Here is a 26046-nt window from a genome sequence, read left to right on the forward strand (position 1 = left end):
GTTTACTCACTGTGACATTTCGCGATTTTTCCCTCTGCTGTATTATCTTGTCTTGAGGTGGCTGTCTTTTAGACACGGTGTTCCGTTGTCTCCGCATCCTCTAGCATGAACTTGTAGCGTTGACGCCAGTATAAAAGCTACCTGCGAGGACGTGGGCAGTCCGCCATGAAAATGATGCATCATGGAATGTGAGCGTCTAAACTTTAAGCAACAATTCCACGCCGCGGAGAGTAAAAACATGGAGGTGAGGCAATAACCGACTGAGGCTGATGAAAAAGAGCCTCCCTCAGCTCGTTTTTGTGTGTGTGTGTGTGTGTGAATGTTTGACTCTGCTGGTCGTGGCCGACACACGCACCCAAAGGACCTGCACGGGGACGGGACGTCAGTGTGTGTGGTGATGCTTCTTCTCTATTTTTTTTCTGGTGTCAGTTTTGGTTTCTCCAGCAAGGTCTGCGCTATTCCGCAATGGCTCGATTTGAAGACGAACTGTCCGGCCGCTATGGAGGCGGCTGCCCCGCGGCCCCTGCCAGGGGGGGCAGCCGGCAGCCGGGGCCTCCGGGTGGCCAGAGGATGTACAAGCAGACGATGGCCCAGAGAGCCAGGACCATGGCCATTTACAACCCAATTCCAGTCAAACAGAACTGCCTCACCGTCAACCGCTCTTTGTTCATCTTCAGCGAGGATAATGTAATACGGAAATATGCCAAAAAGATCACCGAATGGCCATATCCTTACAACCCAGTAAACCCCCAGATAAGCCGCTCTGTCCTGTATAAAACCCGCATGCCTGACGCCGAACTCCCAGGAAATTTTAAGGGGCCTTATTTAGAGGCAGAAGAAGCCGGCATCTAGAATACTGTTTATTAATTAGTATAAATATATGTTAAGAAAGCAACAATACGTTCAGCTAAAATGTAAAACTTGCACAGCTGGCTCTCTGGTTATTTCCAGTGTTGGTCACAAGTCCCATGCTGCTAAATGCTGTAGTCATGAGGGTTTTTTTTATTTTTTATAATATAGCACATCTAGGTAAGAGTTGAAGTTTATGTGTGATGATATGACTATATGGGCTTCTCGGTAGATCCTTTTCTTGTCTTCTGGTGAATGCTGTGCTCTGCAGATGGTGCTGTCCAGGGAACTGAACTTCAGCAATCTGCAGGCTTTCCTCAGCAGTGAGGCGGTGGCACGCTGCATGGGTGTGACACAAAACAAACAAGCGCTGAAATGCAGCAGGTTTCAGGTTATAAAGCAGCTCATGTCTGTTTGGTAGATGTTGTGCACAGTGAGTGAATGCCACCTGCTGAGCTTTGTATGCTGACCAAAATCATTTCTTACTGGTGTGCATTTAGATTTTTTCTGAGGAAAAGTCCCTGGAAAGACACCTGTATATGTGCATGAGTGTTCATGCAATTAACTCACATTTAGTTGTGGAATAGTATCCATTGCGTAAGTCACTGGTTGGTTAACCTCTGGCATGATAAAAGTTTTCTTTTATCATTTTTAATGTCGCAGTGCATTAGTGAGCCATTTATCCTGGTGCGCTGCAGGAGGATTTACTGTGGTTCGAAGCAGTTGGAGGCCTGGTGGCTGGAATCCATCGGTCTCCTCCCTCTCCTGAGGATCCTCTCCTACTGGCCGAGCTGTATCGTCCGTGAGGGGTACACTAATAACACGATGGCAGTGCAATGTAGGGAGCGAGATACCCAAATGAGCGGTACAAATCTGCATTTAATTTCTTTTAAAAAGCAGACGTTAAATTAAACACTGAAGAACTGCTGCATATCACCAGATATGCATCACCAAGCTCCCACCACACTGGAGACTTAGAATGGTGATCACTTTGGGTTGTCTTGCTTTTGCAAAAATCAGGGAGTGTATTAGAAGATAGATATAGCTCTCTAGTAAGGTGCTAGTAAAATAGTACGACTATATTGAAGGGGCACGTCGTGAAAATATTTAGTTTACTGTACTGTATTTTTCTGTGGGTGTAGATGGAGAAAGTAACCATCTATACACACAATTATAATCAGGAGTTGTCATCCTTGATTTTTAGTGTACAAATTTGACTGGAAGTGTTTGTTATAAGTGACCAAGTTGAGGTCTGCAGATCATGAAAAGGTTTTCCTCAACTCGTGTAAGAACAAAGCTGGAAAGATTAGTTTTGTAATGTAAAAGGTTACATTGTTAAATTGTAATAAGTAATGCAATTAAATTTAAATGAAAGGAGTACAACTTATTTCAGTTAGTTTGGTACAGGAATTGCAGTGCTAGGTGTTTGGCAGATGGGAGGTAGTGCATATTCAAACTATTAAAAAAAACCCACACAGTTCAAAAGAATGCTCTAAAAATATGACAAAAATGGCATTTATAACAAACAATGTAACAAAGGTTATATTTCAAATGTAATCCACATACACTGCAAGCTTTTTATCAACATCACATTTTTACTCTGTAGTTTTTAAAACAAATTTTCCCAGTATCTGACTACAGTTACATTTATTTTATGAGTTCATTATAGAACTCTGTTGTATTAGAACTGTTATATATAATGGAATAAAAATTTCCATTACCGTTTCATTGACTTTGTTTACAGTACAAATGTAAACATGAAAAAAACAGATATCAAAATTTGAGCCCATAATACCAAATGACTGAACCCAGTCTAGATACAGGGACGCAATTTTGCCCTTTATTCTTCTGATTATACTTACATTATTTGTGTCATTTTATTATGGAGTGCTTCCTGCATAAAGGAGTTTCTGTGCTTCCTCTTCTCCCTAAAGCAGCGTTAGCTTCCCATTTCCAATATTGTGATAGCAGCAGCAAGAGGGAAAGGGAACATTTACAAGATGGTAGTGCTGCCAAAAACACAGTAAGCTGAGCTGGAGTTGGGAGACTTAAGCAAGTTAAGATTTTCAATGGAAGTAGATATATTGGATGTTGAATATGAAGCTGCTAGGCAGCAGGGAAAGAGAGAGACCACAGAGAAGCTTTATGCATATATTGAAGGAAGACATGGTGTAACACAGGAGAATGCTAGTTGTTGGAAGAGATGGAGGCAGATGATCTGCTGTGGCAATATTACCAGTTAACATAAAAGGATAGCTTTGGTTGACCTATGAAGTGATAGCAAAAATGCCGGTGTGTCAGCATTGCTCCGCCCAGATGATTGAAACAGAGCTAGGAACTGAACTTGGAACTTAAAAAAAGTGTTGTGTTAGGAAATAATAAACAAACAAAACACACTGATTGCTGTACTGAGTCAGTCCTTGAATATATTTCTGCCACAAACTCACTCATCATCTACCCAGTTCTCTTCATTCTTACTATAAAACCCTGATGGATAGGGACATTAGTTCATGAACTATTTCTTCTTCCTTAATACATCATTTCCAAGTTGACACTTAGTAGCTGTTTTACCTGCTCTGTTGTCTAACCTTCCATTGATTTCTCTTGGTATGACAGAAAGATGATGACAAGCAGGCTAAAAGCTTTATCACTGATGGATGAGGTAGCCACAAAAAATAACTGCTATGAAATTTAATTGTAGCTTCAAGTGCATGCACTCTGTTTCTTTGAATCTTCTCCAGTATTCCTCTCCAGCCAATCTGATACATAACCTAGCACAATCATTTCAACAGAAAGAGATGTCTGGTGCCAGTGCCAAAACTTTCTATTCATGCATAATGCTGTTACCTACCAATGTAAAGGGGGGAATGGCTTTGTGTCAACTTTCGTCAGGTTTCTATGTCTTGATTTAATGTTTGCTAGTTTTCACAAGACTTCCTTAACACTGTCACTCCATTTGAGTACATGATCTTGGCTACTATTATAGCAAACTGCATTGTGCTGGCCTTGGAACAACACCTACCGGCCTCAGACAAAACCCCAATGTCAGAGCGTTTGGTAAGTAAAAAAGCTGGTTGATTCTTTTATTGTGTTACACAATAGAAACAGCAGTTTGTAAATGCAAACACTGTGAGGATTAGCATTGTTATTTTTAACAGATGTTTTTCTTTTGTCTGGAATGCATGCATGCATGTCTCTCTGTAAGTAAATAGTTTCTATTCTGCAAACTCTGCTTCCAAAAAGTTTCTGATTTCATTCTTTCCTCTTTTACCTAACTGTGCTCATGGGTTTGACCATTTCAAGTAGTATCAAGTATCTAAACTGAAAAGATGTGAAGATACCAGTTTTCCCCTCAGCATGTGTCCTTCCTCCTGAGCGCTGCAGGTTATGTAGATCCATGCAGAGCTGCCTTTGATCCCCATTGTGTCATTACCACAGGCTACCCCTGCTCCATCTTCCTCCCACCGAACTCTCTTGTCAAGTCTTTCTATTAAAGAGGGAAATAGTGGGAGTTACAATGGCAGGGCTGCTTTAGAAATTAAATACCACATACCATAGATTTCATAAAATGTCTGTGTTTGCCAAGCAAAGTTATGGAGTTGTGACAAGGGCTACAATTTAAGATTATTGCTTTGGGATTGTGTAGTGTCAAAAAAACGAATAAAAATTAAAAAGCCAAACTGAAAGCTCCCTGCTGTGATAAGGAAGCGGTTGAAAGTAGGTATCAATAGGGCTGTTCGATATAACGATATATATCGGATGACGATATAAAAATGTCTATCGTTTCATTTTACGCTATCGTTTGTTTCGTAGTGTCGCAAAATAAGCAATATTTTTTCATCGTTTTGATGGTCACTGCAGTGGCTATATTCATTTCTTAAAGTTCTCTCTTTCTCTTATATTTTATATAACCACACTACGGACGGACAAGCGCCTGTTTTTATGTGTTGTCGTTAGCAACAACGACGGTAATAGCATCGCGTGTCCGCTTGTTTATGTTCCACAAACCTTTCACAATAAAGCTCAAGATCCTGTTGAGACTTTTCAAAATAAACTGAATCACGTGAAAGAGCAGATTATTTACGGATGAGAAGTAAAGAAGAGCCGCCAGGTGCTAAAAAATAAACCTTAGACTCAAACGTTAGAACAGGCTTTTCCCCGCAGCACGCCGTGTAATAAATACTCACAAAGAAAACGGTGTCTAAATGTCTAAAAATGTATAGTTTCATGCATCGGTTAAAACACTCGACTCCAGCTACAGGACGCCCAGCTGGAAACACTTCCACTTCCAGCAAAGATTCACAGAATTTACAGAAAATGTTACATTTTTGTGATTTATATTGTTATCGGGACGATAGAATTGTTATATTGGGATATGAGATTTTGGTCATATCGCACAGCCCTAGGTATCAATACAGAAGGGGGAATAATTATTTGATCCCCTGCTGAATTGGTAAGTTTGCACACTTACAAAGAAATGAACAGTCTCTAATTTTATGGTAGTTTCATTTGAATGAAGAGACAAAATATCAGCTAGAAATAAAATAAATAAATAAAAAAAAACACTAAAGAAAAAATTAGTATTTGATCTCCTACAATCCAGCCTTAATTCTGGCTCCCACAGATTCGCCGTGTGGTCATGTGTGCTCACACAGATTGCAATCAGTTAGTCAATTAAATACATTTGGTCTGTCAAAGGACATCAGGGACAATATTTTAGACCTGTGGAAGGCAAAAACAGGCTACAAGACCATCAGCGAGGAGCTTAGGGAGAAGGTAACTACTGGTGGTGTGATATTCTGTCGCTCTCTAATAAAATTAAATGATCATAAAACTAAAAAACAAATCTACTATAAGAATTAGAGACTGTTCATTTTTTTCCAAGTGAGCAAACTTACAAATTCAGCACAAGATCAAATAATTATTTCCACTACTGTGTAGTCTTTTGTATGATTTTTATAATCTTATACTCTATTAATTGTTGATTTGGTTATTTGAAAAAAAAAAAAAGGTCTGTTATTCTATTTCACTGCAAGGGAAGTAGTAGAATTCGCCTGTTTGAGGTAACAAAGATATTAGTTGCACTTTTATCAACATGTAATTAACCAAAATGGTGCCTTCAATGAGGTTTCAAGGCATTTGATAAAAGCAGCTATAGATCACTTTTATGGTGATCACACTACTATTTGATGTTGCCATCCAAGTCAGTGCACCCTTTATGCTGATGGATGAACAGGCTGTAGCATGAATGTAGCGTGCCTGTAATGTTACTATGTTACTCTCAGTCTCTCTGTACAAAAAGTTACATTTTTAAGAGGAAGTTAAAATACTGCTCGAAAACGAGCAGGAGGACATCTGCATGTGTAATTGCATTGTAATGGGCAAAATTGGATTAGGGTTATATTATATGTCGGAGTATTCTGAGGTGTGAAGTTGATAACAGATCGCTTAACCGTAACCAATTATTGATTAATGATTACCTTTATGATACCTTTTGGAGTTTGTTTTTTGAATAGATTGAATAGATGCCTTGACCTAAGTTTGAGTACTTTTTTAAAACCTCTTCTCACTTTAAACTCTATTAAGTTAATGGAGTGATGAAGCCGAATTAATTATACTGAATCAGTCTACCAGCACTAGTTACACCATGTGTTATTCCTTTTACTGGGGGACACCTCTAGTTTTCTAAATCGTTTCCAGAACTCACAGATTCACAGGGAAAAAAAGGTTTCGATTTTTCGTAGTTATAGTTCTTTTGGTGGGTTAAAGCATCTGTAGAGCTTGCTTTGTAGAGGATCACGGACACTTAATGATCTAGACCCTTCTTTTTCATTGTGTATTATTTCACATTATCTGTCTCAATCTTTATAAATTTATGTCTGCAGTTTCAGAAATCCTTTGCTCTTCTTTCCTCTTACAGGATGACACAGAACCCTACTTTATTGGAATATTTTGCTTTGAGGCTGGCATCAAGATCATTGCCCTGGGCTTTGCGTTCCACAAAGGCTCCTACCTGCGTAATGGCTGGAATGTAATGGACTTTGTGGTGGTCCTAACAGGGTGAGTAGCACAGGCCTAATGGCTTATGTAGCTGCTAACTGACAGAGCCGATGGGCAACAGCGATTAATGAGAGGCGGGAGAGAGCTTTGTTGTGTATGTGTGTGTGTTGCATTTCTAATGATCAGTAGAGCTGAGCCATTCCAGATGGTTGGGTGTTTTCTTCCTGTCTGAATAATCAGTGTCTCAGTAAGGGGAATTGTCTGCAGTAGATGTGCAAAACAGAAGGAAATCAGAGAACACAGCACAGAAAGGACTATAATACAAATCCAGTAAAAGCTTCTTTCTTTCTGTTTTTCATCTTTAAAATCATGAAAAACAAACGGATTTTCGAGTAATAGCAAGTTTTGTTTTTTTCAGGGGATTGTGTTGAGTTTAAGGCCATGGCTAGTTCCTTCTGACCACTCTGATGAAAGCACTTAGTTGTGGTTTTAAGAAATTTAGAATAGATGGTACAAATCTTTTTGAAAGTCTGTCTCAAACATGCATCAGTTTCTGTCATGTTTGTGTTGAAAAATTTGGCCAAGTTAACAAAGGATATATCTACACTGTAGATATTTCCCCAAAAAATGTAAGCAGAAACACAAGTAAAGTTGACTTTTTCATAGAGTCAAACTGTAAGAGTTTAGTTTACTTTGTTAACGTTGTATTTATTCTTGTGACTTAAGATAAGATAGCTCTTTATTGTCATTGCACAGTCATACATAGTACAGTAGTACAATGAAATTGGAAAAACTGTCCTGCGTCGGCACTACATATAACACAACACGACACGATATGACACATCCAAACGCAACAAACAACACAACACAGTATATTAACTTAGTATAAAAAAGAAGAATAAGTGTATGTGTATTGCACACTGTTATTATTGCACATTAATTATTATTGCAACTTGTTATAAATATAAATATTATTGTTATTGTTTTAAACATTGTTACCTCCCCCCTAAAAAAGTCCAGGAAGGTATCCAGTCAGGTCAGCTATTTACATTGATTAGGGCTATTGCCCTGTTGTAAAAGCTGTCCTTGAGTCTATTTGTTCGGGACCTCAGCAGCCTGAACCTCCTGCCAGACGGCAGCAGCTTATACACCCGGTGTCCTGGGTGTGTGTAGTCCCGTAGGATGCTGCGTGCCCTCTTGAGACAGCGAGTGCTGTACAGATCCTTCAGGGAGGGAAGAGGATGTCCAATGATTTTTTGGGCCATGTTGATGACCCTCTGGAGTGCCTTTCTGTGTGCTGTGGTGCAGCTGGAGAACCACACACCGATGCAATATGTCAGCACACTTTCAGTGGAGCAGCGGTAGAAGACGGTCAGCAGCTCCTTCTTCAGGTCCATTTTTCTGAGGATTCTCAGAAAGTGGAGACGCTGTTGGGCCTTCTTTAAGACCGCAGAGGTGTTAGAGCTCCATTGGAGGTCTGTGTCTATGTGCACACCCAGAAACTTGAAGCTGGAGACCCTTTCCACGCACTCCCCATTGATGCTGACAGGCTGCAGCTCGGACTTCCTCCTTCTGAAGTCAACTACCAGTTCTTTTGTTTTGGTGGTATTGAGGTCCAGGTTGTTAACTGCACACCAATCTGACAGCCTCTGAACTTTAGCTCTGTACGCAGTCTCATCTCCCCCTGAGATGAGCCCCACCACAGTAGTATCATCTGCAAACTTGATGACTGTGTTGTCTGGGTGGGAACTAACACAGTCATGTGTGTACAGAGTGTACAGTAGGGGACTCAGTACACAGCCTTGTGGAGAGCCAGTGTTGAGGCTGAGGAAAGATGAGGCCCCACTCTAACTCTCTGTACACGGTCTGAGAGGAAGTCTCTGATCCAGCGGCAGGTGGTGGAAGGAAGTCCAATTTCCAGCAGTTTAACTATTAGTCTGTCCGGGAGTATCGTATTGAAAGCAGAGCTAAAGTCAACAAAGAGCAGCCTGGCGTAACGGCCCTGCACTTCCAGGTGAGAGATGGTGGTGTGGAGCGTTGTAGCGATGGCATCTTCAGTTGATCTGTTAGCTCTGTATGCAAACTGGAGCGGGTCGAGTGTGGGTGGCAAGCAGGACATGATGTGACGTCGGACCAGTTTCTCGAAGCACTTCATTATAACAGGTGTTAGAGCAACTGGTCGGTAGCCTATTAAACTTCTATACTGCTATACAGTTTAGAACCCTTGATGTTTATTTGTACCTTATGAAGGTCAGTCTGGAACTTCAGGTAAAAATTTTGTATCCCCTTTAAAAGTGATGCAATGCTTTTGCATCACTTTTAATTGCTGTTGAAGTGTGGTAACGGTGAAAAGGGAGAGGCTGTATTGTGGGGGGTTGATGCTGGAAGGGCAGGGATCAGGAGACTGCTGTTATGCTGCTGAAAGTCCCTGAACACGTGCTAGCCCCACTGGGGGACAGGCCAGCCTCTTTTACGTAATGATACAGAGATTTATTTGCAGCGTCTTGGGCTGTGAGGAGCCTCGTTGCAACAAACAGCCTCTGCCAATTCCCAAACCTCTCATCAACACCTTAACCTCTTGCTGGATATCACTAAGAGTCAGTGAGACTTTTGTTCCTGTTAGCTGGAAACAAGGAAATATAATAAATGTCTGGTTTGCTAATATGTGTCTGAGATCTGCTTGTTTGCATGTTGCATCTTTATTGTAGAACCAAAACCGTTTGTGTTCTGCATAAATACTAAATATAAATATGTTAAAACTAGCAAATATAAGGATTCCTTATATAATCAGTCAGTTCTAACGATCCCACGTGAGCATCTCAAACTGTCAATTTTCTTGTTCCATAGCTTTAGTGTATCTAATGAAGCTATAAAAAACATTATACTATAAAAATTGTCAAGTTACAGGCCTTCAAAGTACATGCAGAGAATTTTGCACTTGTTCATCCTTTTTGAGCCTTCCTAACATAGAAAGAGCTATACTGGGAGCCCAATCCAGTCAAAAATATTTTCTTGATAAGGATGGAGGATGGGTTACACTGGCTTACATATAAATCTAGTTATCTTCTGATGATGGCCTTTTTTCAAGCTATAGGCAAGTGATGGAATACTGTGGGATTAAAAATAGGCTTAGCATGTGCATTACGCAATAAACAATTTCTGTTATATACTTATGAATAATAGAAACATTCTAACATATGCAAAATGTATGCAAGGAACATTTCTCCTAGTAAAATGCTTTACTAGTACCCACAAGTACTGTATGAAGCATAAATCGTGTGTTGAGTGTTGAGATTATTGACAGGTTGTTAGAGCATTTGTGAGAGAGAGAGAGAGAGAGAGAGAGAGTGAGAGTGAGTGAGTGAGTGGCTGGGTGTGGATGCAGCTCAAGCAGGCCTGATTCAATTGGGGCTGAACAGGCTGGCATGTCAGCCATAATTGAAGGGTTGGGTGGTGGATAGAGGCCATTACAGCTGTGGTCTGGTCATTTTATCAGGGCCGTGCTACACTGATGGGTTGAGCCATGTTTTCTGGGTAGATATCGGATCACTTGTGCAGAGTGCATGCAGCTGAACACACACATGCAGGTAGTGCACTTAAGCATGCTTGTACACACATGCTGGCCAATCATTTCTCAGTGATGATGTCCATTTCCTGCAGGATGTGCTGTGTGAAAACCCATAGCAATCATGTATTAGCAGTGACTCATTGATTATCAGCATTCAGCTCATCTGAGCAGTCATCTTAGCAGGTTGTTTGTAACTTGAGTATAACATGACCCTTCATGGTTCACTCTGTTGTGCTTTCACAGGTTGCAAATGCCACATCCTCTCTTCCATGTAACATGAAAGATTACATAGAACACTTGGATAATAAGGAATTATAATATTATATCGTTGAAGTAACAAATACATTAACTACGGATTTATGTAATTTTGGCAATATTGCACTGACAGAGGGGAAAAAATAGAATTTTTATAATATCGGTTGTAAAACTCTCAGGAGAGAGATCACAGACTTTAAGGCGGCGAGGCGTAATTGCGGGTGCCACTCAAGTGCGGGTGCCACTCAAGTGCGGGTGCCACTCAAGTGCGTCCGACTCCCATGCAGGGGCACTGCAGACCACGCCCCGCCACATACATTAACCACATGAAATACATATTTAGGCAGAATTTTGCAAATATCTATTTTTCATTTTTTAGCAGCATAGTGCTTTTTTTCCAATTACTTTTTAAAAGTTAGGTCAACGCTCCAAAAGCCCACAGGCAATATAAGGGTGGCGGCTCACAACAGTTTTTGTTTGCTACATGGATGATTTTAGTTAAGCTGGGTGTCTTTCCTTTTTTTATATTTCTTTAAGAGTTCAAAATGTGTTAATTACATAAATAAAATTAAATTTTCTCTGTAGCACTTCATGGATTTCATAAGCAGCACGCTTTAGTTGCTCTGTGGATTCTTTTAAAAAGCAGTTAAAAACATTCCTGTTCAAACAAGCCTTTTGTTGATCCACGTATTTGATATTCTTAACATTTTTTACATTTGACCTTTTACATTGTGTATAATGTCTATTGATTGTATTGTTTATTTTAATATTTGTGTACAGCGCTTTGTGACTGCCTGTCTGTGAAAGGCGCTTAATAAATAAACTTTACTTACTTACTTTAGTTGTTCGCATAAAGGTAAAAAAAAAACAATATATGCAGTGTTATCTTCATTTTAGATGTCAAAAAGTATTTGCGGCTCCCAGTGTTTTCTTTTGCGTGGAAACCGGGTCCAAGTGGCTCTTTGGGTGTTAAAGGTGTTAAAGACCCCTGGTCTAGGTATTCCTAACGACCCCTTAGTCTTTCATTATTATTGAGCTGATGTCATGGAGTTGCTACGGATCAGACTTATTCTGTCACATCCATCGTCACAATTAGGCCCTTCTTAGAAAGACTTAGGTCCTTCCTTTATTCCCCAGTTCAAAATTGGTGAGTACTGTTCACTTATTCATATCCCAGAATTGATCTCTTTTAGCTTAATAATAATTCATAGCCTATGTGAAGCAGTTCGAGGGCCATCTTGAACTTGCTATCAAATGATCCCATCACACATCACAGATGCTTGCTCTCAAAACAGGGGCCTGAATCGTCTTTCATTAGCTGGTAATTAGATAACTCTACAATGTTCCAGTCTGATGTAGGGAATTGCTAATAAGAACATGTATTTGCCTCCTGCATGCTCCTACCAAAATCAATAGTGTATTGAGCTGAACACAGAAGGAATAGATTCTCCTCAGCAGTCCTCTTTATAGCTGGCTGGATCAAAGCAGCTGCTGTTGGATTTTTGCAGTGATTTTTGCTCATCCCTAAAATACATGCCACACACAGCATACGTGCATATGTTTCTCTTATCAGTAAAATGTACCATATTCAATATTTTTTAAAATATGTTTTCATACATATTAGCCCTTTGAACTTTCACGTATGATATTAATAAATTTAATTATATAAAGCTGTGGGTGACTGGAATGGCCTTACTGGGATCACTCCCTCTAACACATGGTAGACATTTGTTTTCAGCAAAAATGCTGTTGTCCTGTCAACAAACTGACTGTGCTGTATTCACTATTATCTAATGAAGTGTTGCATCAGATACTACTAAGATAACATTTTCAGCTCATGGTACCTTTCAAAATAGCAACCTCATGATTTCCTAGCACAGCATTGCATTTTAATGAGAAGATCAATGTTATTCACTTTACCTGATTCAGTTTCAGGGCAGTTTTTCAGACATTAGAGGATTCCACCTCAGTATGGTATATCCTGAGCCTGGCTGAACAACATTTCTTCACTCTTGCTCCACTTTGCTCTCAAAAAGAAATAGCACACGGGATTCTGTGCTTGCATTTCTTATAGGAGCTTCTGTGTTACAGTTTCTCATTTATTTTCTACACATGGGAGGTTTTTAATTTTCTGTACTGCAGTGACACTGTTTTGTGGTTAGAGGTGTGAGGTTGTTGTCGTTCTTGGGTCGTTGACCCAGTGTTTTGAGTTTTGTGGGTAGTTCTGTGGGTAGATGATTTATTTAAGCTTATTTAAGGTTTTAAATGGCTTCAAATGGCTTGAAATTTGTCAAAGCATGTATTTTATTTAATTTGAGTTCATGGTCTACTGCATTTAAATCTCTGCTGTGTCTGAAGCAGGAGGTGGTACACCTTGTGTAATTGTAATTCTGAACTTGTTTATTAAATAAAGACATAATTGTTTGGTTGGTGTCCAATACGAACCCTCGGGCTCCAAGTTTTTTTTGGTTTTTTTAACCACTATATTTATTAACCACTATTTAACCATTATTATTTGAATCAATGATTAATCAGTTCAAACTTTTTCACAATTGTGATAAAGCCAAAAGGTCGTCATTTTCTGTGTTTGAAACTTATGCATCTGTCTCCTTGAAGTATAGTGATGATGGTTAAATGTTGGACCTTGTCATTGCACATGTGAGGCATTTCCTCTCCACGCTGCCTCATTAAGCTCAACAGAACCAGCCTCAGGCAGTTACAGCCTGTTAGCGGAAAAGGAACAAATTGGAAAATGAGACAGCAGCCGATAGGCATCTGCTGATGTGTTTTCTTTTTTGGACTGATGTGTCTGAGTGTGCGATCGATGCCCTGCGCAGTGTCTCAAGCCCCATCCTCCATTCGGAGTCCTCCTTTAGACTGTTTTGAAAGCTGTTTGCCTTTCCTGTCATGTCGGCTGAACTTAATAAAGCTAAATAATGACATGTAGATATTGAGAAGCCTTTATAATTTAAAAATATAGTTCTAAAAATAAGACAATTATCATTTCAAAATATGTATAGCAAGACTGCAGAGCCAGCTAGTACTGTGTCATGCTAGTGGCCTGAGTGTTTACTTGGCACATCAGGGTTCGCAAAATCGCTAGCCCGACGTCCCGGGGCTAGCGATATTTCCAGTCGGGCTACCAAAATCTATCTCTGCCCTGCCCATCGTGCAGGAAGGAAAAATATATGTCAATGCTTTTGCATTCTTTCGGAAATGTAGCTGGGTAATTATGTCATTGGCATCGGTGAGCCACTGTCAATATGTGACATATTGAAATCGCGTTTGAATTTGCGCTTGTTTTTTGCTTTCACTTTGCAATCGCGCGAACTGTGTATGGAGAGTGACAGTACTGATTGGTGAATGACGATAATTTGCGCACCAATTCCTCTGACATCGTCTTATTAATCGTTAGCTTACTACGCAAACATGACAAGTGAAATCTCCCGCAGCAAGCTTAAACATGTGAGAGGTTGATCGCGCAGAGAATCGCTGAGCGTTATGTGAGTGCGTGTGTAAAAGCAGCAGGATATAAGGCAAAAAGAAAGTGCAGCTTTATGGTTTCATGGACAAAAGAATTTCTGTGGCTGCAACATGACGAGCTAAATAATAACCAGGGGTGCACATAAGTGGTCTGCAGGTGCGCATTCGCTGTCAAAATAAAAAAGATAAGAAGTTGCAACGCGTGTTTGCGTACATGAGATTTTCTGGAGGAGGACAGACATTTGTTTAGAACTTTTAAAGATGTCGAAGAAGCAAGCTCCTTTAAGCAATTACTTTGGTGTTCCTCCACCTCCAAAGAAATGTCAGAAGGAGTCCGAAACGCAAAAGAAGCGCGTATTCTCGGAAAAGTAGTTGCAGGAGGTGAGCTGGCTTCAAACAAATGATGAACACACAGAGAGGTGTTGCAGAATGTGTCGTGACAATGCCACTCTAGCGGACAAAAACAGTGCCTTTTATATGGAAAAGGACGCAAACGTGCGTTGCAACTTCTTATCTGGTGCGCGTCTTTTATTTTGACAGCAAATGCGCACATGCGGACCACTTATGTGCACCCGTGTAAATAATAGAGATAGCACGATACCACTTTTTTATGTCCGATACCGATACCGATATCATAAATTTGGATATCTGCCGATACCGATATGAATCCGATATAGTGTTTTTTTTAAATCAACAAAACTGTTTTTTAAATATCTTGCTGCATTTTGTACAAGTTCATACTCAAGTTTAAGACAACAACTACACTAAAGCTATTCTGTTATACCTGTATGCAAAAAAAAATAATTTCATAGTTCAGCAATACTGATCAATCTAATAAACTTAAACCTACACCATCCTCCCTATTCTGGTATTTTAAAGAGTACTTAGCATAAATATTAAGCAACCTAACTAATAGAGTTCCAACTCCCAGCAACAACAAAAATAAATAAATAAAAAATAGGGAACCACCCCTCACGCTCCACCTCATGATGCTTAATCGACGTAATCAACCTTAATTTGAAGCAGTGTGAAAAAAAATGCACAGAAATCAATTCTTTTTCAAGAAATATTAAATAGATTCAACATCTTTCTTCAACAAAATTGCAGACTGCACAGATGGTACCTTCCCAAAGGAAAAAGTACTATAGCTTACTAGGGTATATTAGACTTAATAGTTACTATATACAGTAATTGACTTCTATTCATTTTACATCAAATTAAAACTTTGGGTGTCAGATAATTATTTATTAAAAGCTAGACATTTTAAATGAGATTAAGAAAGAAAAGTATGTCTTTGTGCCCCCTTTTCCCTGTTAATGCCCTATCGGCCCCCCTGGCTAAACTTTGCCCCTGCACAGTTACCAGCGTCAGCTACGTAGAAAAAGATCCTCGAGTAGAAAGTAGTATTAAATACATTCTAACAACAGCTTATCGAGCTTAAACGTGCTGCTGTTGTTCAGCCGCTGGTTTCCTCTTTCTGGTGCAAAGTGGACCAAAAGCAAACAAGAGAGACGGACTCGCGACAGAAAAGCCGATCAGCTGATCATTAAGCAGTTTCATGATTGAAGTAGCAGCAAGAAGAGGCAGTCGCTTGTTAAACTTAATGCAGGAATGCTTTACAAACATTCAGAGATGGACTTACACACTTGCTTTACTTCTCTCGGGATAACTTTGTCGGAGATGAAATGCCGGATTGCTAGCGAAGCTCCAAATGCTATCCAGACCACCGACAGGTCCTGCATGCCACAGCCGCTCTATCACGTGATGCATACTGCGTGTTGCAAGTTTTGTGAGGTGCTTTTGTGATATTTAATAGATCGGATTACATTTTTTATTTTTCTCCGATATCCGATCCAGTAATTTAGGTCAGTATCGGACCGATACCGATACGTAATATCGGATCGGTCCATCTCTAGTAAATAACATAATGTTCTGCCGGGTGTGTTGTTGGTTTTCCCTCGATTTCTGAGTCGACAAGCGCCTTTGTTACTGGGACCAGTAATTTTAAGAAAGGCCTCCATTAGAACCCATGAGAAATGCAAGAAATGCATTATTGCTCAGTCTGCAATATCTTTCCCGGAGCAAACACCAATTGCAAATAACATACTAAAAATAAACCTGAAAATTCTGTTTAGAACAGCGTACTATTCAAATTCAAATTTTATTTGTCACGTACACAGTCATACACAGTACGATATGCAGTGAAATGCTTGGACAACTGCTCGTGACCTAAAGAAAACAAAAAAGGAAAAGGCTATGAATAAGATAGGAAATAAATATGAAAAATTAAAAAGGGTAAATTTTACTAGGAAGGAATAAAATATAAATAAAGGTTAAAAAGGAAATAACTGTACAACACAAATTAGAATGAAGGGTAAATTTAACTGGGAAAGAATAAGATAAAATATATAAATTAAAGTTGAAAATAAAATAACTGTACAACAAAATACACAATATAGAACTATATAAGAATGTATGAAGAAATATAAATAAATATATACACAATAACAGCAGCTGTACAAGTATTAACTGGAAATGAAGAATATAATGTCCAGTGTTGTGCAATCCACATTATGTCTTCTGCAGTGCAAATATGCTTAAAGTGATTTAAGTGATGAAGTGAAAACAATGTCCAGAATGTCCAGTGTGTGTGTAAGAACTGTATGTGTGGGTCAGTACTGTGTGGTGGTGTGATTGAGAGACCGTATCGCCTGCGGGAAGAAGCTCCTCCTCAGTCTCTCTGTGTTGGTCTTCAGGGAGCGGAATCGCTTTCCTGACCTCAACAGAGAGAACAGTCTGTTGTTGGGATGGCTGAGGTCCTTCACGATCTTCCTGGCCTTGGTCCAGCACCGCCTGCTGTAGATTGAGTGCAGGTCAGGGAGCTCGGAGCGGATGGTGCGCTCAGCTGATCGCACAACCCTCTGTAGAGCTCGTCTGTCCTGCATGGTGCTGTTCCCGAACCAGGTTAAGATGTTTCCCGTCAGGATGCTCTCTATGGTGCACGAGTAAAAGTTCATAGATGAACTGAGTCCCAGATGCTCCAGCTTGGTGGTGAGTGTGGAGGGAATTATGGTATTAAATGCAGAGCTGTAGTCTATGAAGAGCATTTTAACATAATCCCCCCTTCTAGTGTCCAAGTGAGTGAGTGATGTGTGGAGGAGATGAGAGATGGCATCGTCTGTGGAACGATTTGGACGGTAAGCGAACTGTAGTGGGTCCAGTGTGTCTGGTAGTGAAGAAATGATGAAGTCTCTGACCAGGCGTTCAAAGCACTTCATCACTACTGAGGTGAGGGCTACAGGGCGATAGTCATTGAGAGAAGCAGGGTGGGGTTTCTTCGGGACAGGAACAATGATGGACTCTTTGAAGCATGTGGGGATCACCGACTGAGATAAAGAGATGTTGAATATCTCAGTGAACACAGGAGCTAGCTGGTATGCGCAGTCTCTTAGGATACGACCTGGGATGCCGTCTGGTCCTGCTGCTTTCCTGGTGTTCACTCTTTTGAAGGCTCTCCTTACTTCATGCTCGGAGATGACGAGCACGTTTCCGGTGCTGGCAGTATCTTCCTGTCTGCAGCCGTTAGCGCCACTATGTTGCAAAGAGTGAACTACCACTGGCAAAATTTAGCAGTCTTTGCCAGTTCTTGGTTCCACTTGCCTCTTACCCGTGACTTCAGTGGAAATTTCAAATTCAGGATCTGACACAGACTGATTCATGTTCTACACAGTTCTTACAAGTTCATAGAAATTTCTGTTCAATTAGAACCAAGTATTTGAGTTGATGATTGCAATTTTTATACAATGTTGTAATTTGTGTTTCAACAATTTTTTGATTAATGTTTTGTTTCCGTTACAATATTATACTTTTATGTATAATATTGTAACGGAAACAAAACAGGAAACAAAACATCAATAAAAAAAAATTGCTCTTAGAAGAATGAACAAATTTTGGCAATTCTAGTAATTGAAGAGGCTTCAAGTGAAGGGAAGAGAGATGATGATGAGGTGTTGGGCAGGTATGGGTATGGTGTTAAGGAGAAGAATCGGAAGGACAGCTAGTAGTGAATTTTGTTAAAAGGATGGTGTTGATCTACAGCAGACCTTCGCAAAGTGTGGGGCCCGCCCCCTAGGGGGGGGTGCAGAGCCATTGCAGGGGGGGCGCGGCATGAAAAGGGAAAAACAAAAAACAAAAACAACGCTTGGACACTGCTAGCACGGGGCGCCTACACAAACGCAAAGCAGGAGATGAAGCATAGCTGAATATGTTTCCAAACCAACTTCATTCTAAGCCAAAGACTAGAAAATATGGTGAAGCATATCTTCCCTTTGGTTTCACCTGCACAAGCGCCAAGGTAGGTCTCCCCTGCAGAATTGGTCTTTCCTTCGTCGGGAGCACATGCTGGGCTCTCCAAATCACGGACAAGCAGTATCCCACATTCTTGATTTTTAGTTCACAAACACTTGTTGTAATGACTAACTACACCTGACATTTTGGAGATGTTAGCTCTGTATACAGTAAAGTTACAGTGGGATACAAATAATATCAGGCTGATCCTGCCACGATTTGTTCCCCCTGTCTAAATCACAGACAAACAGTACACAGTTGTTTATGTTTTTAAACCCATTTTGCACAGAGAGACATTTTTTTTGAAAAATTTATTGATAGCAATATTATTACACAGGGAAAAAACAACTACATGTAAAATAATTACACCGTGACGCCTCTGCCTTTCTAAATAGAGGGACAGTAACTGTATGTTTATATGTAAGAGTATAAAACCTGAAGATAGAGACAATATACTGTTAATCTGACTATCTGCCATTCTGCAATTCCTCTCATGTAAGCAATAACGTGGCGCATAGCTGCCGTGAAAAAAGGCACATACCTTTGACGTTGCGTGACGAACTCTGTATTCCTCGTCCACGCGTAAACGCAAAAAATGATCTCCGTTTTCGGTGATTCGAAACGCCGTTTACGTGTGGACGAAACAGCTGCGTTTTCAAAATCACCCGTGTACGTGCAGACGCAGCGTAAAAGAGTTAGTAGTTTATTTTCTTACTACCTACAGATTACTTGTATTTGCTTAATTGTTTACTAAATGTTTGAGGTGTGAAATAAACCGCAATTGAGCAAAATATGGGTGTGTGTGGTTGGAGAATGTGTTAGTGCGTGCGTGTGTGTGCGCGCGTGCGAGGGGGGGCGAACATTTTTCTGTAAAACAAAGGGGGGCCCAGCGAAAAAACTTTGGGAACCACTGATCTACAGGATCCACGGCCCCAGTGCAGGAAGTCTGGTTCGGCTATCTGGCCTTATCTCTGATCCTGTGAGTATTACCCAGCAAGCAATGCAGTGTTCAGATGGCGCTGGTGTGGGTGAGGGGATGCACCCACCACTAACTACCTTGAAATATTCCCGGTGTCTTCCCTGCTTACACCGATTAGATAGATAACCTGAATACCTTTGCTGTCCCAGTCCCACCTGTTAATGGTAGCTCCCCTATCAGTCAGTGCGCTTGTTAATTAACTTGTTTAATTTTAGTGACCTGGACAGTAAGCCTCAAGGGACTGTTAAATTAATTGGGCTGGAATAACCTGTAAGAGCTATTTCCACTATGAAAGATTAATATTCTGATTTTTTTCCTTTACTATTTAACAAAAGGAGAGAATAAAGGAGACAAAGGAAAACTGGATCTGAAGATGCACTTATCTTTGTGTCCTGGGTTGACGATAATCACCGGAAACAGGAAAACCATCTCCCCTGGGCATTCAGTGGAAGTATGTTGTAAACCAAAATGCTTTTGAATTAATCATCTAACATGGCAACAAATTGAGCAGAAAAAAAGCCAAAAATATACAAACCAATTTGCAGGTTCACAGTTTGGTCAGTGGTTGATCCCTCTGGTGTCACTGCTGGAACTTTCAACTGTGAACACCTTAGGTCCAATCTTCAGAACTGCTCATCTCGCAGAAGACAAAAGGGAAGAACCTGCATCTCTTCTTCACTTAACTTTTATACCTGTTCACCCTTTCTCCCCCCACTCATACTGGACGTTACATCTTCTGAAATGACATCTGGCTTCACCCATAGGGACACCCAATCACTTTATTTACGTCTAATCACCCAATGTCCAGCCACATCTTCTCTCTCTCTCTCTCTCTGTCTCTCTCCCTCTGACTTACCTGATTTAAAGTTGAAACTTTAAAATCACTCTGTTACATTTTCTTGTTATTCTTAACATAGAAATTCCATCACATTTGAACATTCAATCACACATGAATATAATTCACTTCATGTTTCTATCAGTTTATGTAATTCTGCTTTAGTAAGATTTGTCTTTAACATATTTTTATGAATATTCATTTTAACATACTCCTTTTTAAATTCAGAAAAAGAGGAATACTTTGTTTTATGTTTCTCTTTAAAATTTTGATAAGGTTTGGCGACAGGGGTCTTATCTTCTCGCATTCCTGAAGCAGGGTTTTAATAGTTTTGCAATTTTCATTAGTTTTTATTTTTATTTAGTTTTGACTTCAGATTTTCAATTTTATATCAGTTTTAATTAGTTTTTACCAATTGTTTGCTAGTTTAGTTTAGTTTTTATTTTTTTAAAAATCCTTAGTTTCAGTTTAGTTTTGATTAGTTTCAGTTTTAGTTTTAGTTGCGTTTGCAATAATTAAGTGTAACAAAATCCCAGTTTCATCATATCAGTCATGCTCTTCTGCTTATCCTTGGGTGTGTTGCTATTCCAGCTACCACACCCTGCACCCTGGACAGGTCGCCTGTCTGTCGCAGGGCTAACACGCAGAGACAGACAACTCACATTCCCACCTATGGGTTCTTTAAATAAATAAATAAATTAGGGCAGATGAACAACCATTGATACCAGGCAACTATAAAATGTATATCTTGGCCCCAATGAGACTATTAACTCTTGCAGCACCGGGTGTTCGTAATTTTGGTTCAAGTGAATTGATAAACTTTTTGAAGGCAACTGACTCACACTGTAATGGGCTAAGTTTCCATTCAGCTTAAACACTCCCAAGAAAATCTCCAGGACTCAGACGATTGGATTCCAGAAGTTTTTACTGGGCACTTTTGTGAAACTGTAAACACAATACAATGAAATATACTGTAAACACAATACAATGAAATATATGAAATGTATTATAGATGCAATAAGCTCAAAGCATCTGGCTAATTATCACAGCTTGACAGCCTAGCCGCATAGCTTATATGAGACACAATAAAGTTAACCGAATAACAGACAACGGTTCAAAACGCTTCACCGCTTAATTGTACAAAATGAATTATACTCACAGACTATGCCTTAGCGAAGAGAAAAGGATTAATCCTGTAACGGCGGAGCTGGCGGTTGAATGAGCCCACACGCTAATATCCCGAGTCACACAGTAGATTCACTTCCTGACTCTCAGCCTAAACTGCTCTCATGTTGTCATGGTTACGAAAATACACACACCGCTCTAAGCTACGATAGCGAGATAAAGAGAACACAAAGAACACATTTCTGGGGGCATAACACACACAGTTATGTAGATATCCCAGTCCTGTTGTCTCGGGATGCATCACGCTGCCTTGCCTGGGGTTAGCTTCTGTTTTCTGGGGATGAGGGTTGAGTGTGCTCCCTTACCTTCTCAAGGTAAGCTAGGTTAGCCTTCTTGTGTGAGCTTTTCAAGAGCACTTTAAGGTTTGTGGGATTTTTTTCCCCTTTAGAAATGTCCCTCATAATTTGTCTCTTTCCACTACAAGACACTTGCTTTATCCAAAACACAGTCATATTCAAAGTAATCCCAAATTGGACTCTGGCGCTTTCTCTTGACTTTTCCTGACATGATTCTGCGCGTGGACGGAGCAGCGACACAGACGACTCGACTAACGTACTGCCACCTGCTGGCATAATGAGACACAGCAAGACAAAAATCTGGAAACTAAACTTCATTTTCACCCTTGACTATTGTATGACACACACACATCTACGAAAACTAAACACAGTTTTGCTATAAATTCCGTTAATTTTAGTTAGTTTTGTGAACACTCATTACAGTTTTCCTTTTTTTGTTTTTATTTTTATTTCCGTTAACGAAAATGTTTTTTCACTTCTAGTTTTCGTTATTTCGTTAGTTTTCGTTAACGATAATAACATTGTCCTGAAGTCATACAATAATCTGCTAAAGCTGAAGCTGGCTCAAAATTCAGTATTAGAACAGTCACATAGACATATAGACTTATATTTTAAATTATCTTTAAGAGTAAAGATGATTTACTAGTCGCAAATAGGGAATAGCTCTATTTTAGCACTCTTTTTAACACATAAGGTTGGATGTTATGACCTTTTATACCCTCTTATATGTGATGAAGGGACGGCCTGGAGGACTTCAGTTTCTCTCTACTCCTTGTCTCATAACAATGGAAATGGCTGTGGTAAACACGTACTTTAAGAACAGGGAGGGACATAGGGTGACATAAAAGAGTAAGAGGCAGGCTCACACAGAAGGTGCAATCCAAAAGAAAAAGACGTCAATGTGGTTCAGGTGAGAATGTAGTTAGGCAGCATTGCATGGTAGGTCTGTAGGATGACTTTGGACATCAAGAACAGGAAGCAGGAAAATGCAGAGGCAATGATTAACCATTTAGGTAGGATGTGTGTATGCCAAAGAGAGAGGTGCCAAAAGCAAAGGAAAATATTATAGTGAATTTTATGTGAGACTGGACACTGAGAAGGAGAAAAGGACTGTTTTATTTATTGGTTATTGAGAGAGAGCGAGAGAGAGACCACATTTTTGTAGTATCTGCAATATTTGTATTAAAGCAGGATAACTGACTTAGTGTCAGTTATCCTGACACTAAGTCCACACACACACCCATAGTAACAAATAACCAACACGGGTGAAATATAAGTGCTTTGGTAAGAGTGCCTGGTGAGGTAGCACAAGAATGTATACTTTTACAACAGCAAAATAGATGTCGCTCTCCAACATCTTGCTGCACACATTAAAGAATCTGAGCTGCTTTAGAGAGTACTGTCTGCTCAGTTCTCCAGTTCAGTCTGTTAGTCAGATGAACGCTCAAGTACCTGTAGCTCTCCACTGTTTCCACTTCTTCACCCATGATTTTGATGGGCCTGGTCAGTTTTTTTTCCTCTGGAAGTCAACCACCATCTATTTTGTCTTGCTGCCATTCAGAAGAGGATTATTTCTTCTGGAAAGTTCCTCACCAGCTCGCTTTGCTTCGACTCCGGAGACCCTTAATACACCCGACCACTGCAGTGTCATCAGAGAACTTTTGCAGGTAGCATATTCCATATGTTTTATGGAAAATCTTAGGTGTGCAAGATAAACAGCAATGGAGATAGGACTGTCCCCTGCGGTGGCCCAGTATTACTAATCACCACATCAGATAGGGTCCCCCCAAGCTGTATAAACTGAGGCCTCTCTGACAGATGGTCAATTCAATTCAAATTTATTTATACAGCACCAAATCACAAAACAGGCCCTGACGGCAGCGGGACGGCTGCGGAACCTGACGGCGCGAACATCGCATCCTCCGTGGAGACAGCTCCAACGGGCCGGGTAACTCCTCATCCGGCAGTACGGACGGCACGTCCTCCGTTGAAGCGAGTGGGCGAGCAGTAGCAACGGGGGGGGTGGAGATGTAGTTCATGGAGAATGAAGTTTTGTACGAGCGGGTGCAGTGAGTCCAACAGCCAGGGATAATCGGAAATAAGCTGTTGTAGCCTGACTTCCAGAACGTAGAGAAACGCTTCTCCCTCATGCTCGAGCCACAGGTTGATTCATTTTGACGCTGAGTCCGTGATGAGCTTTCGAAGCTCCGTGGGTGGGGTGAATGCCGCTGGATCCATATCTGGCTGGTCCGTACTGTCACGGCGAGTAGAGTGTGCCGTGTGGAAATATTAAAGGAGGATCCAGTCGCAGGCACTCGTGAAGGTGAGGTGGTTTATTGAACACAAAATAAAAATAGACAAACAGCAAACGGAACAGAAGGCTATCTAAACTGAGAACAACTAAGCTAGTGAATACAAACCAGGACATGAACATGAAGGAAGACGAGCAGTTGGAATTGTGAGAAGATGTACGATGGGAATGGGGATCGGTACGTTGTTGGGAGAGAGCGCCAAAGACCAAGAGAAGAAGAACGAGCTGTCACTCATAAAGAAATCCAACCCCGAAGAAGTTAAAGTTCTCATCGACAATATTCTACTAGCCATCAAAATTAATTCTTCTATGCTGTCAGTTCAACAAATTCATGATCACATGGCAAAGTATCTGAGTATACCAGAAAGCTGGTGAAACAAAAATTATACCTTTGAGTTTGTGAATTCAATTAATGAAGTAGTGCAGAATGAGACAATGTGTGAAGTTAAAAATGCACCTTGGCACACCCTGATCATAGATGAGAGCATAGACATAACAGTGCACAAAATGCTAGTCCTGTATATTAAATACAGGGAGGAAAATAACGTCAACCATAAAACTGTGTTTGGTGGCATCATCCAGCTGACAGCATGCACGGCTCAGGATATTGTGCAGGCAATAACTCAGTTTTACACCAAGCATGAACTAGACATGCAGAGAATGGTGATGCTGACCTCCATTGTGCCTCAGTAATGCTAGGAAAGCACAACGGAGTTGCAGCTTTATTAAAGCAGAAAATACCACACTTAACTGAACAACACTGTGTAGCCCATAGAGAGGACTTGGGCATTGATGATGCGTGGAAAGATGTACCTTTGATGCGAGATGTGGAAACTCTTCTTAGAACTGTTTACTCCACTTTCTCTAGATTCGCTGTAAAGAGGGGAAAACTGGAAGACCTAGCAAAGGTTCTTGATCAGGCCTCTGTTAGTGTTAGTATGATGGCTGTCGCGTCACCAAGCTGTGAATGCTGTTCTGAGGAACTACACTGTGCTGGAAGAATACTGCAAGAGAGAATCCAGTGATAACAGAGATCCAGTGGCAAATTACTGTTACAAAAGGATAACCGATTCAAACTTCAAGGTTACTCTCACCGCTCTGGGAGATGTTTTGGGTGAGCTGGCACACCTGTGTCTTTCTTTTCAAAGATGCAACCTGACTGTGATGGAAGGGCACTGCTTGGCAAGAGCAAAGATTGAGAAGTTGCGTTCCCAATACTTGACAGAGGAAAAGGATGTTAAGTGGAGTGAACGTGTCAAAGAGGCGATGAGGCCCTCATCTGCTGATGGCAGGAATACCGGTGAGATTACTCGTGTTATTCGTAAGCTTTGTGATCACTTGGATGCTCGTTTTCCAGAAGATGAATTAAAGGAGTGGTCTCCATTTGACATTGAGGCATTGAACTCAGACATCATCCTCTCATCTCGCATAGTTAAGGACTGCTTCGATGTAATTAGACCTAGTATTTTATCGCTATTGAATTCTTCCTTACTCTCTGGCTGCGTCCCGTCAGCTTTTAAACATGCTATAGTTCAGCCTGTTCTTAAAAAAAGGAACCTTGATTATAATGATTATGTGAATTACAGGCCGAACTCTAAGCTCCTGTTCCTGTCTAAAATCCTCGAGAAGATAGTTCTTCTACAACTCCAGGCGTACCTGGATGAGAACGACATTAATGATAAATTCCAGTCTGCCTTCAAACCACATCATAGCACCGAAACAGCGTTGCTTAGAGTCCTCAACTATCTTCTTCTAATTGCTGATACTGGACGCTCTGCGGTCCTAGTTTTATTGGATTTATCCTCGGCCTTCGATACGGTAGATCACAACATCTTAGTAGCGAGACTTGAGCATACTGTAGGCATTAAAGGTGTTTCCCTTGATTGGTTTAAAACATACCTCTCCAATAGGTCCTTCTCGGTCAACCTGGGCACCTGC

The 26046-nt window shown here is 40.5% G+C and overlaps 1 protein-coding gene across 15 annotated transcripts in view; it reads left to right on the plus strand.

Moving 5' to 3' along the window:
• The first annotated feature begins 220 nt into the window (after nucleotides 1-220).
• LOC113033089 (voltage-dependent N-type calcium channel subunit alpha-1B-like) overlaps nucleotides 221-26046 on the plus strand; it is a 321621-nt gene continuing 295795 nt past the window's right edge. For 12 of the 15 annotated variants that reach the window (XM_026186422.1, XM_026186425.1, XM_026186424.1 and 9 more), the window contains exons 1-3: nucleotides 405-725; nucleotides 3801-3906; nucleotides 6770-6909. In XM_026186422.1, coding sequence (XP_026042207.1) covers nucleotides 466-725; nucleotides 3801-3906; nucleotides 6770-6909 — 506 coding nt within the window. In that variant the 5' untranslated portion in view covers nucleotides 405-465. Of the gene's footprint in view, nucleotides 245-333; nucleotides 726-3800; nucleotides 3907-6769; nucleotides 6910-26046 lie in introns of those variants that run through there. The other 3 variants (XM_026186426.1, XM_026186427.1, XM_026186433.1) reach the window with 2 other exon arrangements.

Source organism: Astatotilapia calliptera, chromosome 12 (genome assembly GCF_900246225.1).
Source record: "Astatotilapia calliptera chromosome 12, fAstCal1.2, whole genome shotgun sequence".
Taxonomy (NCBI): domain Eukaryota; kingdom Metazoa; phylum Chordata; class Actinopteri; order Cichliformes; family Cichlidae; genus Astatotilapia; species Astatotilapia calliptera.